General features: G+C 43.8%; 1 protein-coding gene across 1 annotated transcript in view; it reads right to left on the reverse strand.

Moving 5' to 3' along the window:
- Positions 1–16,112, reverse strand: part of AFF4 (ALF transcription elongation factor 4) — a 798,699-nt gene that overhangs the window by 620,032 nt on the left and 162,555 nt on the right. Inside the window, exon 5 of the mRNA XM_086931629.1 lies at positions 1,001–1,783. Within this exon, the coding sequence (XP_086787755.1) occupies positions 1,001–1,783 (783 nt within the window). The remainder of the gene's footprint in view (positions 1–1,000; positions 1,784–16,112) is intronic.

The following is a 16,112-nucleotide window of genomic DNA, read 5'->3' on the forward strand; positions in this document are numbered from 1 at the left end:
AAAAGGGGTTATGAATACAGATGACTATCTTCAGGGATCAAGAAGGAAGTAGTCATGTTAGGATTTTTTTTTCAGGGAGACTGTGAATGCTAAAATGTATGTTCCAAGGCTCCAAGGGATGTTGGCACTAACAGCAGATGGACCTATGGGAGGCACAGACAGCTCCTGCAACTCAATGTCTTTACATAAATAGGGGAGTTGACAAGGTGGGGTTAACAGATGTTTTAAGTGATACTATGGTCACAAGTCCAGGGTTCACCAAGACAGTGGCACCTTGATGCTGGAGCAAACTACAGTGATGTGAATTGTTTGTGCTGACAGCAGAGTCTCATGCATTCTTCCAGAATACAGACATTCTGAGAACCTAATTCAGATGCAGGATTATTCTGAAACATTTTTCCAGGATATGGACATTCTAAGAAGAAGAGAGAGAAAGAGCAGCAGCTCCAAAAAGTTGTTTTTAAACATATGATTGATTACATTTTGATTACCACACCTAACTAAATGTTTAACTATAGGAATTTAGAACTAACTTTTCTGTTGAATGTCCCATTAATGTTTTCATTAATATAGGGACATAAACCACACTTCTTAACACACTACTGCAGGTGTGGTAGTGTAGATTAATGTGGCTTGCTACCTACATGTGAGTGTATAGCAAGACAGAAAACACGGCCACAGGACTCTAGTACCGCGTCACACAATGAGCTTGTTGTTAATTGATATTTCATTGGTCTCTAGATTTGTTATATGCAGTATCTTACAAGTTATACACTGCCAACAGTAGTACATTCTGACCTTTGTCCTAAAACGTTTGGTGCTCGACACAGATGGGGTCTTCACACGCATTTGCTGAATGTATGGATAACTAAGCAGTAACTGAAGGATAAACAGAATTTGTCAAAAGTGGAAAAAAATGGGATTTTCAACTGCAAAGCTTGCTTCCTTCTGCATCAAAAACTCACAACCTGCATAGAAATCATGCAATACATTCACTTACATCAAGTGATTGAGAAGGTATCTTGAGCTTGGTTAGATGTGATTTGCTGCTGTGCTTCAGCTCACTCATGCTGCTGCGAGGATGACTGTTGTAGTGTTCAGTGGGAAGTTTTGGTTCCATGGACTCTTGTCCATCCATCGGCCGGACATAGGCAGTGGGCTTTTGCAACATTGAACTGGACTTTGACATCAAAGAAGGCGGGAAGGATTGAGAGCTACTATGCTGCCCACTTGAAAACGATGGTACACGGGAAGGAGAATCCCAGTTTACATCTGGGTCCCTTGGTGATTTTGAGCGCTGCCGGTCTTTGCTGTGGTGATCACTACCATGAGACCTCGAGTGGCTGGAGCTTAATGAAGACCCAGTAGGTAACTTTCCTGGGCTGACAGAGCGGATTTTGGAGTGCTCTGATCCATGCTGGCTTTTTTTGCGGCTACTATGTGACTCTCGGTCATGTTTTTGTCCACTGCTGTTGGTGCCACTGCTACTCGTCCTTTGATTACTGTGGCCACCCTGTAAACTGGAGCTGGACCGCTTCTGTGGTTGAGATGAAGTGCTAGCTGCCGGGCCTACAGGTGTCCATTTACTGCTCTGGTGAGAGTTTTTAGGTCTCTGTTCACCAAAAAAGCTTTGGTTTGACTTTTCATCCGCCGTGGCTGGAACTGTTGGCTTGGGTATTGCAACTAGCTTTTGCAGAGATCTATCACTTATAATTTCCTTCATTTCATCGTAGTTTCCAAGCATACTCTGTATACGACTAGACAATTTGTCTTCTTTGCTGGTCTGTAGGGAGTAAAATAGAAAAATAAATCAAAATTACTAAACTACTCTAAAAAGCATGCCTAATGTTAATAAACACCTGTGTCTGCAAATCAACAGAAAGCTTCAAACATTGTCGCAAGGGACATACTTTAGGTCACAACGTTGAGATTATGGTAATCTAAACAGTGATTACATTTTAGAGTTCATTTTGTTCAGGAACATGCAGCTTTTTGAAAGTGGAGCATGGTTAAAAAGACAGGCCTTCAAAATGTTTGGATAAATGCGTTTCAACATGTTGGACTGAAGGCTACTCTTTAAGACAAAGGAAAATTCACCCGAACATAAAGCTATTAAAAATAAGACTAATGTAAAAGAACAAAAACACAATTGTACTTTCCAGATGCATAAGACAATGCACAATTTTCCAAATTGATTTATCTCAAATTGATAAACGTTTGAAAGATAATGTTAAACATATACTAGGGAACAAATGTAATTAAATATACAATTTTTTAAATGAGACATTTACCTATATAATGTAAGTCAGTCCTAACACAAAAAGGGACAAGTTAAAAAATAAACATGTCAAAATATTGTATGGGCCATTCACAGGTGTAAAGGAGGTGACTGACATAAGACCACTTAACACTTCCAGGTTCATGTTATAGCTTAGATTTTACATCAAAGTAAAATAGTTTGCCATACTGTTTACCATGATCTCTAAGAGATGAATATTCACTACTAAAGTTCGTCCACCTTCACAAATTGTTAGTAACCCTATTTTTACTAGTAAGCAAGACCAGAAGCAATGGGCGTTTAAAGCGTAAGGGTCTCTAGCCTTTGCATGATCGGCGCTCTCTCCCTACCAATACCATGTGCAACTACCAAAGGTTTTTGACAAGGTCATGCACAAGAATCGGAAAATGGCAATATTTTTACATTCTCAAATGTACATTTCATTTCTCAAAATCGGCAGGTTTAGATATAAAAAAATACACACACTTACTATAACAAGAAGAAAACATGCTCCCAAGGATCACCTACTCTCTAGGGAACTTAGTAAAGGGTTAATTTACTGGGAAAAGCATAGAACTCAGTAAGTGTCCTTGCTGATGTATCAACTACTACGAAGAAAGCAGTTCAGAACAGAAAGACAAACTCAAGAGACCATGTGTTCTAATGGTTTTTGCTAACAAGTGCATGCAGCTCTTGCAAAATCTACTGTGGACGACGCTCCATTTGCAAGTGAATGCATCAAATGATATATGGCTGCCTCCTTTTGTAAGTAAATAAAGCTCATTAACACTATGGTGCCATGGGTCAGATGGTACCTTGATTCCTGTAGCCAATAGAAGACAAGCAGATAAAGTTACCTACCTGAAAGTGCCATTCACCAGTATTGCTATCATTAATAGATTAACTCGCTTGAATTATATACTGTGGTCAGGCTAAGAGATCATTGCACATTTTAAAGAATAGCAGTGAAAGAAAGGCATACATGGAGTGGAAACCACTGTAGAACTACAAATAGCATATTCAGCTCATCATGTTGGTCCCAACTTCGGTACATTAGGTGGATGTGCTCCGACTTTCACCCCTCTCCCTTCAGAGGCAATACCACCTCAGACATTCTTTAGAGAAATGTGTAAGGAATGGTTTCAGGAGCCCAACTAATACAAGAGGAAGAACATTCAAATCGATAACAGATATCAAAGTTGAGGAACTGAAGTTACAGACAACTATGGGCCATATGCATGAACACATTTTCCCATAGACACAGAATGGGCAAAACCCTTTGATGCATCTGGCCCAATGTTTTCTCTCCCCAGCAACCATCAGTGTTCAATTCCTAAAAGATGAACGAGCAGCAACTACCACGATAAGAGAAAAAGGCTCACTTCAGTTAAAGGACGAGCAGCTCTTTAAAAAAGAAACTCCTGTTTAGTATCAAGGTTTAAACAGTAAAGTCTGGACTGCACTGTGACTTACTCTTAACAAGCATTTGCAATGCAATAGGTCTCGCTTTAGGAAAGTTTGAGGTATTGGTATTGTAAATGACAAATTTTGTATTTATGTGTTGGCTTTGAAAATAACTAAATTAATAGCTTTGACATTTATAATGCCAAAAGTTTTAACTTTCGCATATATGACACCTATAGCATTTGTAACGTAATATGTGTTGTATTTACGTGACTTAGATGTATTGATATTACAAATAGCAATGTCTTAATATTTTGAAATAATTAATACTTAAAGTGATTGTAATTTATAATGACAATAGGTTTAACTTTGTAAATAACTTTTGTGAAGATTATGTTCAGTGTAGTTTATTGTGACGAAAATCTAAGAACAGAAGTGAAACATTAACATCTTTTTGTGACATTTGTAATAAAGCTTGAACCATTGAGAGAACATATTTGAACCAGTTGTTGAATGGTTGCACAGATTGAGGCTGTGGTGGTGCCGAGTGATGCTGTGGTGGTGCGATAGACAGACAGAGTGAGGGCGACAGACAGAGTGAGGGCGACAGACAGAGTGAGGGCGACAGACAGAGTGAGGGCGACAGACAGAGTGAGGGCGACAGACGGAGTGAGGGCGACAGACGGAGAGAGGGCGACAGACGGAGAGAGGGCGACAGACGGAGAGAGGGCGACAGACGGAGAGAGGGCGACAGACGGAGAGAGGGCGACAGACGGAGAGAGGGCGACAGACGGAGAGAGGGCGACAGACGGAGAGAGGGCGACAGACGGAGAGAGGGCGACAGACGGAGAGAGGGCGACAGACGGAGAGAGGGCGACAGACGGAGAGAGGGCGACAGACGGAGAGAGGGCGACAGACGGAGAGAGGGCGACAGACGGAGAGAGGGCGACAGACGGAGAGAGGGCGACAGACGGAGAGAGGGCGACAGACGGAGAGAGGGCGACAGACGGAGAGAGGGCGACAGACGGAGAGAGGGCGACAGACGGAGAGAGGGCGACAGAGTGAGGGCGATAGAGAGATAGAGTGGGGCTGAAGCCGTTTGAGCCCAATGGGAGTTGCACGCCTGGCAACAGCAGATGTGGGGAGGCGCACATGGAACAAACACATACCACCAGTACTTAGATTTCCCGTGGCAACAGCCATAAAGATTAGATGCTTTGACCCGGCCCCCATAAATCCACCAGTAGAAGTCAAGAATGCAAACAAGGTAAACAAGGCAATGGGGGTGGAGGGACTGCAAACAACGTGCTGGAGAAGCAGTCTTCCAAAAACACAATTACTAGCTACATCTCTAAAATAAAGATTGGTAATGGCAAGAAAGCGAATGAAGGCAGCACAATATCCAGTCCTGAACTGTCCATCCAGAAATTAGTGATTTTGGGGATGTTACTCTAATTGTCTATAGATTCCAAACAACTACAACATCCAGTATGCTCTATTGGGTAACAGAAAAGTCCAGGACAGGAAACTAATTGCGTAGTGACCTGGAGGACAGTGGTAAGTACATGCTATTGTGCAAACTTCTTAAATAAAAAGTTAGTTAGCATTAAAAAGCTGAAAAACTTATTCAAACCCTGGTAAATACTGAAGGACGGCTGTTATCCAAAAGTTAAAGTATGAAAAAGAAGGGTTGGGTCGTAATGGAGCGGCAACTATTTGTGAGCTAGGACGGTAATGCTGCTCTTTTTCACACGCACTGTGTCATCTGCAGCCATCAGAAATAGTATATGTGTTATGTAGGTTTTTTCTGTGCACTGGAACCAGTTTTTCTACACAGTAAGCGGCAGAGACAAACACAAAAGAGGAAAGAAAGACCAATAGAACAAGTGTGTGAAAGTGTAATTAGATCAAAATAACATCCCACCAAGTGTGTGCTCTCAGCATCCCCTCCCTGCATGTTTTAACAAGCATGGTTTTCTCAAGCTCGTTTAGTGTGCTAATAAAAGGGAATTTTAACTTTTCAACTTGTTTATTACTAGAGTGCAAAGTGTGGTTATTAACAACAAGCAGAAATAACATGATATTTGCCCATATTTTCAATGTCGGAACATAAATATAAATATTACTTGCGCATGATGACACACTTCTTTAAGTTGAGTGGGTAGAATTGTCCCCATATTTCATATAATGGGCATTTATGGGGTTAACCATAGGGTTTCGTCTTGGCAGTGAGGTTCCCCATTTCTGGAAGACTCCTCGAGTCGCAAAGAAGCCCTTTTAAAAACAAAAAGCAATTATTCTGTTGGCTTGTGCCCAAGTCTTTTGAAGGAGATCAAAACAGCATTGATTGACCTTTGAAATTGAAGGGCTCTGATATTCCGCAAGAACTTCCAAATGACATCAACATAGGATCCGATCAAATGGAAACATTTTTAAAACAAGGCCCATAAGGTGGAGTGCCAAAAAAGTAAAGACTGGCTGAAGGTGTCACATGAAAGAAGGGGAAAGATTTCTAATAGTGTTTTTAGTACTGCTTGGCCTACATTAGCCTGTTGACTTGCTAACACATCGACACAATAATGTTTGGTAAATGTGTGTGGTGTAGACCATGTAGCTGCTTTACATATGTCAGCTAGAGGGATGTTGCCTAAAAAGGCCTCGGAGGTCCCTATTTTGCGAGTCGAATGCGCTGTAGGGGGTATGGTTAAAGTTCTTTTAGCTTTAATATAGCAAATTTGAATGCATTTCACATCCATCTGGCAATACCAGACTCTGAAATAGGATTGCCTTCGTGGGGTGAAGGAAATGCAACAGTTGTTTTGCTCTACCTATGTAGTATAGTAAAGCTCTCTTAACATCAAGCGTGTAAAGAGCGTGTTCTACCACAGAATCAGGTTGAGGAAAGAAAACTGGTAACTCAACGTATTGGTCAATATGAAAAGCAGAAACTATAGTGGGAAGGAATTTTGGGTTGGTAAGGAGAACTATCCTATCTTTATGTAGCTGAAAGAAAGGTTCTTCTAATGTTAATGCCTGTATCTCACCAACTCTCTTCATTGATGTGATAGCAATGAGGAATGCAACTTTCCATAAGAGGAAAGTTACAGGGCACTTGTGTAATGGTTCAAAAGGTGGACCCATGAGCCTTGTGAGAACAATGTTGAGATTCCATACTGGGGCAGGGGGAATCCTTGGTGGTATTACCCTTTTTAAGCCTTCCATGAAGGCCTTGATTACTGGGACTCTAAATAGTGACAAATGTCTATTTTGTAAATAAGCAGCTACTGCTGCACAGTGCAAACAAATCGACATGTAAACTAGACCTGTTGTTTGCAAATGTAACAAGTAACAAATAATGTTTGTATAGAAGCATCTAAAGGTTTGATTTTGTTGTTATGGCAATATACAGCAAATATTTTCCATTTTGTGGCATAGCAAGCCCTGGTGGTAGGCTTTCTTGCTTCTTAAAGAATATTCATACAGTCTTGGTGGTACATTTAAATAACCAAACTAGGACTTCAGGAGCCAGATCACTAAATTCAGTTCTTTAGGATTTGGAGGTCTGATTTCTTCATGGCTCTGTCTGAGGAGACTGGAGTTTAGGTGCAGTTTCTGATGTAGAACTAGTGACGGCACTAACAGGGTGGTGTACCAGGATTGTGAATCCTTGAATGGGGTACAATTGTGATGCAGTATGCCATCCTTCCCAGTAATTGCATGAACATTGGCTGCTAATGCTTGGTTGGGATGAAACTGTAGAATAGTAGCTTGAATATTGTGTATTCTGGCTACATTGGGAGAGGCTAGAGCTTTGACTGTCTGGAGTAGCTCCTAGATAAGACTGCATCTGTGTGATGCAGACAGTTCTGGTAAATGCTGGCTTTGATGAGCCAGTCGTCTAGATAGGGGAGGACATGACTTAGTTATCTTCTGAGATGAGCAGCAACCACTACCAGGCATGTGGTAAAAACTCTGGGTGCTGTAGTCACTCCGAAGGGAAGTACCTTGAACTGGTAATGCTCGCCTGCTATCACAAATCTCAGGTATCTGCAATGAGCCGGATGAATTGGAACATGAAAATATGAGTCTTTTAAATCTAAAGTAGACGTAAAGTCTGCTCTTTGTAAAAGTAGGAGCACCTGTTGAAGTGTTACCATGTGAAAATGCTCCGACATTATGCAGTGGTTTAGCTCTCTCAGATCTAAAATAGGTCTTAGGGAACCTTACTCTTTGGGGATGAGAAAATACAGAGAGTAAACCCCTGAGCCTTGGTACTGTATGGGAACTGGCTCTATTGCCCCTTTTAGTAAGGGGGACTGGACCTCTTGTTTCTTGTATGTGTTATTAAGATAACTTGTGAGATAGTGGTGGAATGTTTGGGGAATTGCTGGTAAGCTCCAAACAATAACCATGTTGGATAATTCCAAGAACCCATTTGTCTGATGTTACAGACTGCCAAATGGGGAGCAATTGGTGAAATCTTCCCCCGACAGGTGCGGTATAATCGGGTGGAACCGTGGGTAAGTCACTGTTTGTTGGGGGAAGGAGAGTTACGAGGTGTGTTGCCCTTATCCATACCTTTGAAGTTGTTACCCCTATAACCTCCAAAAAAAACCTCCGAGGGGAGAGGACTGGTCATTACCTTTTTAAGTGGAGGTATTTTGATCTGGGATGTTATTTTTGATCCTCCTCTGTAGAAGGAGTGACAAAAAGAACCTCTGTTGGCTGCAGTTTGAAGTGCTCCCATAGATTTTCCGACTTCAGGGTCCTTTTTAGGTCGAGGTAATATCCGGTCTGCCTTCGGCAGACCGGAAGTCCGAGATTTACTGTCAGTAAGAGGGCTGCTTTATCCCTCCCTCTTTTTGGCTCTCCCTCCATTGGCTGGATTCCTAAACGGAGGCCAGCCATTGGAGGAGAGAGCCGTCCCTCCAAACAGGCTCCATCTTTTTCAGATTCGGGGGCGTGTAAAGTGGTGTTCTTTCCACTTTTTCCACGCCCCTTTTGGGGACGGCCAAACACGCCCCCGAATCGGAAAAAGACGACACTTTCTGCCCTTTAGTATTTCGAACAAATACCATGATAAGATTTGTTTTTCTTTTACCTACTTTGGCGTACAACATTAAGACACTAAACTGGATCATTAAACACAGAAAATGAACGAATGTAGTTATGACCAACTGATTTAGTTCTTATTACAGTCATGCGAGGCGCCGATCCGTAGTCTCTTGTTTGTTTCCATGTCACTAGATGCCTGTCATCCGTAAACTGAAGCCAATGTGGGTTCCATGACGGCTGCGGATGACGTAATTGCAGATGGCTGCAGTACCAGACCCGCATGGTTCATGGTTGAAGAGTGAAAGGACCCAGGCAAAATGGTGGCAGCAACTGCAGCTATACGTGTAGTGCGATGCGGTGGCAGTAGACTCAGCTTCAGAAGATCCTTGTTTACCGCTGATTCTAGGTGAGCAAATTAAAGAATCGCTCTGCTAATCAGAGCAAAAGATTTGCGCTTTTGGTAGGGCACAATTTGTGATGTGTACATAGTGGAAGTTATAGATTTCTCTGTAGTTTTTATTCAGTTATAAAGCTGGATTGAGTACAATTATTTCTGTTTATTTAAACGGTCTTCTGTTACTTTGTTCAGTACAGTGAGATGTTCATCTTTTTGTTTTCCTCCAACTGCGTATCGTCCATTTTTCTGAATGGATTAGTTTTCCGAGGCGAAAGCAGAGGTAAATTACGTGGTTTACTGGTCGGAGATCGCGGACACCCGAATTATCTCAGTTCGTTAAATGTGGACGTTGATGTGAATATTACTTTGCCATGCACCATACATAGTTCTAATAGATCCCATTTTAGCATCGGCAATACATATATTTTTAGGTCGAGTCTGCTTCACAGAGGGGCTCCTGCTCTGTGCATCGCTCGTCCGGATTTGGGGGCTTCCACTGCCTGCCTCCAGCTTGGTACCGCTCGGGGGGTGTGAACGGCTGAGCCGCTCTCCCAGGTCCAGGACCTCGGCCCTGCACAGAGGGGCTCAGGGGCCGCGACAGGTGCACCCTGTCTGTCTACATGTGTTTGTGGACATTGCTTAATGAATAAGTGTCTCTATTTAAAATTTGCTCTGTGTGTGTGTCACTAACTTTAAGAACAATATATGTATGTAAATCTGTGTAAGTGGCACTCTGTATGTGTGTAGCTCTTTATGTGTGTGTGGCTCAGTATGTGTGGGTCTGTGTATGTCTATGTGGTTCTACGTGTGTAGCTGTGCGTGTGTCAAGCTCAGTGTATGTGTAGCTGTGGCTGGATCGTTATGTGTGTTAAGTGACTATGTCTGTGGCTAGCTCTATGTGTAAGTCAGTGGCTATGTCTGTGGATGTCTACAGCTCTGTATATTTGTGTGCATAGCTCTTTATGTAGGTCTCTGTATGTATGTCTGGGTGATCCACTTTGTATGTATGAGGCTCTGGGGGACTTCACAACATCAATCTCTCACTACCACACAACTTCACTCTCTCCCTAACTCACTACTTCACTGTCTGTATCTCGCTACCAAACTCTCTCTATCACTACCTCACTCTATCTATTTCTATCTCAGTATCTCTCTCTCACTACTTCACTATATCACAACACACTCAATAATTCACTACATCACTCTCTCACTACCGCACAACTTCACTCTCTCCCTAAATCACTACTTCACTGTCTCTGTATCTCACTACCTCACTCTATTTATCACTACCTCACTCTATCTATTTCTATCTCAGTATCTCTCTCACTACCTCACTATATCACAACACTCAATAATTCACTACATCACTCTCTCACTACCTCACAACTTCACTCTAACTCACTAGTTTACTCTCTCTATACTTTCACTGTCTCTTTCACTACCTCTCTCTCACTACATTACATCACTCTCTACTTACAACTGACTATCGCACAACATCCCTCCCCTTCACTACATCAGTTTCACTCTCACTACCTCACTCTCTATCTACCTCACTCTATATCTAACTACCTCACTCTCTGCTAATGCAATAGGTATCACATTTGCAAAATATTAGGCTAATGACAACAGAAATAACAATGCCATTTATTTAAAAATAAAAAACATTACCAATAGCTCTACCTATACCATTGCCGAGACCATTGCATTGTAAATGCTTGTTTTATCTTTTCTAATGCCTGAGAACAGTTGGGGCCAAATAGGTAATCCTTATCAAAGGGTATGTTAAGGATTGATTGGTGGACCTCAGGTTTAAAACCAGAGATCCTCAACCAAGAATGTCTCCTGAAGATAATACTGGTGTTAATCTCCCTAGCTGCGGTGTTTGCATCATCTAGAGCACATCGAATAGATGAATTAGATTACCCTCATTTACCAAGTCTTGTGCTTTAGCCTTATGCTCATCTGGGAGGTACTGGAGACGTTGCTCCATTTCATCCCAGTATGCCCCGTCATACCTAGCTAAAAGGCCTTGGTTATTTGCAATGCACCATTGATTTGCTGCTTGAGGAGCTGTGTGCTTGCCCAAGGCATCAATTAGTTTGGACTCCTTATCTGGTGGAGGACCATCCCCTGAAGTTCGAGAATTCGTTCACTTACGAGAATTTGATACCACTAGGAAATCTAAAGGCAATTGTCTTTTGATATTAAGATGGGATCTGAATGAGAGGCTTTATATTTTTTGTACACTCTAGGAGTTAAGACGCTGGCTCTCACTTGGTCTATAAAAATGTCATCAGCATGTTGCATCATGCCTTTAAGCACTGGGAGTGTTTGCGATCAAGCTCTACCACATGGTAATGTGCAGCCCTGGCAATGAGTTCATGGTGTGATGCATCTGGAGCAGATGGTTTGGTTGGGTACAAGTCTGGATCAGTGTTGCCTGGGGAATCCAGTGTGTAATCTGTCCATGGATCTATTGGACTATTTTCCCCCCGTCATCTGCTTCATCCTTGTGATGTGATTGAGGAGAATCTTGAGGTGTATTCTGCAAAGGATTCTCAAGTGGTGACCGAGGTGCTGGACGTTGGGGTGATAGAAAATGAAAAGGACTTGTAGCCACAGTTTTTGTCTTCAAAGGGCTTTTGTAAGAAATGTCCTCTTCTTGAAGCTTGCGTTTCTGAGGTGGCTTTATGTAAATATGAACAGTTTCAGGGTTAACATGCAGTCTTTTTTGCTTTAGGTGTTAATGGAATAATGTCCACTTTCGGATCCAAAGGGGTATCTTTATATTTTGGTGCCAGTGTTTCCCGTGCAGACGGAGGCTGGCCTTTCGGCACGGAAGGTTTTGGCTCCGAAGGTTGCTTGGCTTTCGGCACAGGAGATTTTGGCTCCGTGCCAGGCTTACGCTTGGAACTGTAGGCTTTCCACTCAGATAAGGGTTTTTGTCACCTCAGTACCGAGCCGGAAGGCTTGACTGGTGGTTTTGTTGCCAGGCCAGAGAGCGGAAAAGCAAAAGACAATTGATGGACGGAATGTAGAACTAAATTAAAACATTCACCCCCAGTCAAAAGATCTAGGTTAAATCCATTATTCTTTTGCTCACAATGACACCCCAGTTTAGACCTGGCCATATGCAAATTAGTCTTGACCCTGTGCCTCATGGGAACAGTCCAGCCAAGCCAATTCCTCCCTGGACCGGAAAGCATCTTCAGACAGATTTCAGGGTTTCACCCCGGATAGCTTAAATCCAGTGGCACAGTACGTCTGAAACGTCATCTCGGTGCCTAAATGGTTTGTGGGGGCAAGGGGTCTTCTGTACTTAAGTCACTATGACTCTGCTGCAGTTCTTCAGTGTCTAGATCGATCTCTAGTTCTGAGCCTGAATCATTTTCGGAGAAGGCTTCTTCCTCCTCTGCTGCCGATGCCTTGATATCTTCTTGGTCAGAGTCCTCACTGAAGATGTCCGGCGTGTCGTTGATGCTTTGGCGCTGCATCTCATGACGTAGAGCCTCCACGGTCGCAATGAGTCTTTCTAAGCAATCTGCAAGCGTCACAATTTTCTTCTTTGTGCTCGGGTGACAAGCACAAATTGCTCACTTCGTGTGAGTCGGTGTACGGATACTTCGCGGGGCACACAAGACAGTTTAAACGAGTTGGACCCATCGACGGAGAGCTAACCGAGCACGCTTAGGCCTCGAAGGCCGTCCACAAAGCTTACCGATAGAAGGTTGATTCCAATGTCGAAAACGATACCCAGAGAAGTGGGAACACGTACAATAACAATACTGTCGAGGTAGAGAGGATTGCGCGTCGAGGGGAACCCGAAAAACGGTTTCGAACTGGTGCACAGCAATATACATCCGAACCGGATAGCTGAAAAAAAACAATCTAACAATGGAGTCGATGACCATGTGCACTATCGCCGAAAGGAGGCGACACCTACCTCGTGACTAGCAAAGATTTCTTGGAAGAAAAACAACTTGCAAACATCCGGACCCAACAATAGGTGGCAGGAGTATGCAAAGCATGTGTATCTACAGCACACATGCCTAGAACACACATTACATAGATATAGATTTATGTATAGATAAATATACGTAGAGCTAGACAGATGTGCAGAGATAGAGATATGAAATAGGGAGGGACTGACCCCAGAGGGACACCATATATTTCTCTGGAACTTCTAGCAAAAAGTAGTAAAATACTGTTTACTGTCTGTTTGTCATGAAAGAGCTGATCTATTGGAATAGTATGTACAAAATGCCCACATTCCACAATCTCTGCAGCAAGGCATGACACCATACCAAATGCCACAGACCAATCAAGGAGAAGGGCCACTGATTTCTTTTTTAGGTCGAGGACCTAAAGGCTGCGCTTGCGCAGTCTCCGGTCAGAGATTTAATGATCTGGAGTATGGGGGCTTGAACCCGCCTCTCTCCTCCTCTCTCCTCCATTGGCTGGCTTCTTAAATGGAAGCCAGCCATTGGAGGAGACAGGCGTCACTCCAATAAAGCCTCGTCTCTTTCGGAAATTTGCAGCCGCCATTTTTTTTTTTTTGCAGCGGTGGTCCGGGATCAGGCAAGACCGCGGCTCTGCCTCAGTCCCCTCATGGTGCTCCAGGTGGCGTCTATTGTGCCGCCGCCCGCAGTCCGTAGACAGAGCTCAGAGTGTAGAGCAGAGCAGAGGAGGAAGGAAGTAAGTAAGAGTGTGTCCCCGGACCTGAACCCGCTTAGCCCGTTACAGGTCAGTTTTCAACAGTATGGAGGCGCAGCTTGGTCTTCGCTCCAGAGTACTTGCTACTAACTATCTCCTTGGTCGGGCGTCAGGGGGGAGGCAGCTTGCGCAGGGCACAGAGCAGGAGCACCGAGAGAGAGCTCAGATCTCACCAATGTCGAAGCGGCCAGTGACCGGAGAAGGCTGCTCCTCACTGTCCTTGACATGGAAAGCCTTGGGTACGTCTTTGGCGGGAGTGTGGGGGCCCACCCATTGTTGAAGGCCTCCTTTTGAAACAGGTCTGATGTGAATAGTAGCTTCCGTGATGCAAGCGTCTGTTTTTGTTTACTTTCTAGCCCCCATCATATGTGATAGACTACTGATAACATTATGAAAAATTACTAGCTCTCTTGTAGGACATTATATTGTAAATGTTACAAGATGAAGCTGGAGCCAGAGTTGAGTTTATTTATTCTTTATCTACCATAGTTTATAGATTGTGTCTGAACACGTGTCCCTTGGAGTCAGTTACAAGCTTGTTAGTGGACATCTGTACTGCTCGCCCCATTTCGTTCTAATGTTAAATATTTAATTCCTCAAACTTTATTTGTGGCTGTACGTTTGAACTAGTGTAACACTAGTTTACTTTTGACCTCTTGCCTCCTGCCTTGTTGCTTTACCGCTGCGCTATGTGGTACCTTGCTTTTACACTTTTGTGCTCTTTTTCACATGTGTAGCTTTGCGCAATCTACACTAATGAATGATGTCGGATGACTGAGGTTTCCTGCCTAACGGTGCCAGTGTCCTTAGCCTGTCTCAGCTCGCCTCCCCTTTTCCCACAATGTTTGGCCTTTTAGAGCCTTACAGGGGACTATTAGCTTTTGTATCCCCTCTAGCCGCTGCTATTATTACAGCCTCAATCAACCGAGCTGTAATCCTCGGGAAACACAAACCCTCAGTCCCCTCATAGTGCTCTGGGTGGCGTCCGGCGGTACTGTCGCTTGTCTTGTGTCTATTGTGCCGCCACCTGCAGTCCGTAGACAGAGCTCGGAGTGTAGAGCGGAGCGGAGGAAGGAAGTAAGTAAGTGTGTGTGTCCCCGGACCTGGACCCTGGACCCGCTTAGCCCGTTACAGGTCAGTTTTCAACAGTATGGAGGTGCAGCTTTGTCTTCGCTCCGGAGTACTTGCTACTTACTATCTCCTTGGTCGGGCGTCAGGGGGGAGGCAGCTTGCGCAGGGCACAGAGCAGGAGCACCGAGCGAGAGCTCAGATCTCTCACCAATGTCGAAGCGGCCAGCGACCGCAGTGATTCTCATGAAGGGCACCAAGGGCGCACATGTCTCTCACCAATGTCGAGGCATCCAGCGGCCCGGTAATAATTATTTTTTATTTTTTTGCAAAGGGCACCAGAACAGAGGGTAGAGTTCAGGCGGCTGGGTATGGGAGGAGATGAGTTGCGCTGCATTGCTGAGTACCGAGGTCTGAGGTCAAGTGTATCTCTGGGCCTTCAGAGCGTCGAGGAAAGTCTTTGCCATTATGCTTATCTACCATCCGCCATCTGCCATCTGCCGGTCTTTCTATCAGAAGTTTTCGATGACCCCTTTTCCGTAGTGTAGTGTAGTGGCTAAACCAAACCCCCGAACCTCATCATCAGCCAGGTGGGAAACGTCAGCATTACCACTCCCTTAGGCAAGGAGCTCACGACTGAACTCCTCAGTCAGCCGCCATCTTCTCCCTTGCCTAATAATGTTAAAATCTCACCATCCCTGACCAAAATATATATATATTTTTTTAAACTTCTGAAGGGGGGGGTAAAAAGATGGCTTTATGATTAGGACAAAAGTGATGCTTTTTTGTTAACAGATTGTACTTTTTAGATGTTAAATAGTCTCTAATGCATTGCAAAGCAAGAACTCCATTGCAGGTGGAAATATATAGCCGTTGCACTGTGAAGCAGTGAGGGCGGAGTCCCGAAGATTTTATGTTTTGGAGTTAGGGGGCTTGGAACCCGCCTCTCTCCTCCATTCTCCTCCATTGGCTGGCTTCCTAAATGGAGGCCAGCCATTGGAGGAGAAGGGAGTCACTCCAATAAAGCCCCGTCTCTTTCGGATTCGGGGGCATGTTTTTTTGCGTTCTTTCGACTGACGTCATCCGTCACTCAGAACGCCAAAACACGCCCCTAAATCTGAAATTTTCGGATGTTTGCGGCCGACACTGTCGCCCGGCCGCCGCCGAGTCTTCCAGTGAGTGCTTGTTTTAATAAGT

This window comes from Lissotriton vulgaris, chromosome 7 (genome assembly GCF_964263255.1).
Source record: "Lissotriton vulgaris chromosome 7, aLisVul1.2, whole genome shotgun sequence".
In the NCBI taxonomy this organism is placed as follows: Eukaryota; Metazoa; Chordata; class Amphibia; order Caudata; family Salamandridae; genus Lissotriton; species Lissotriton vulgaris.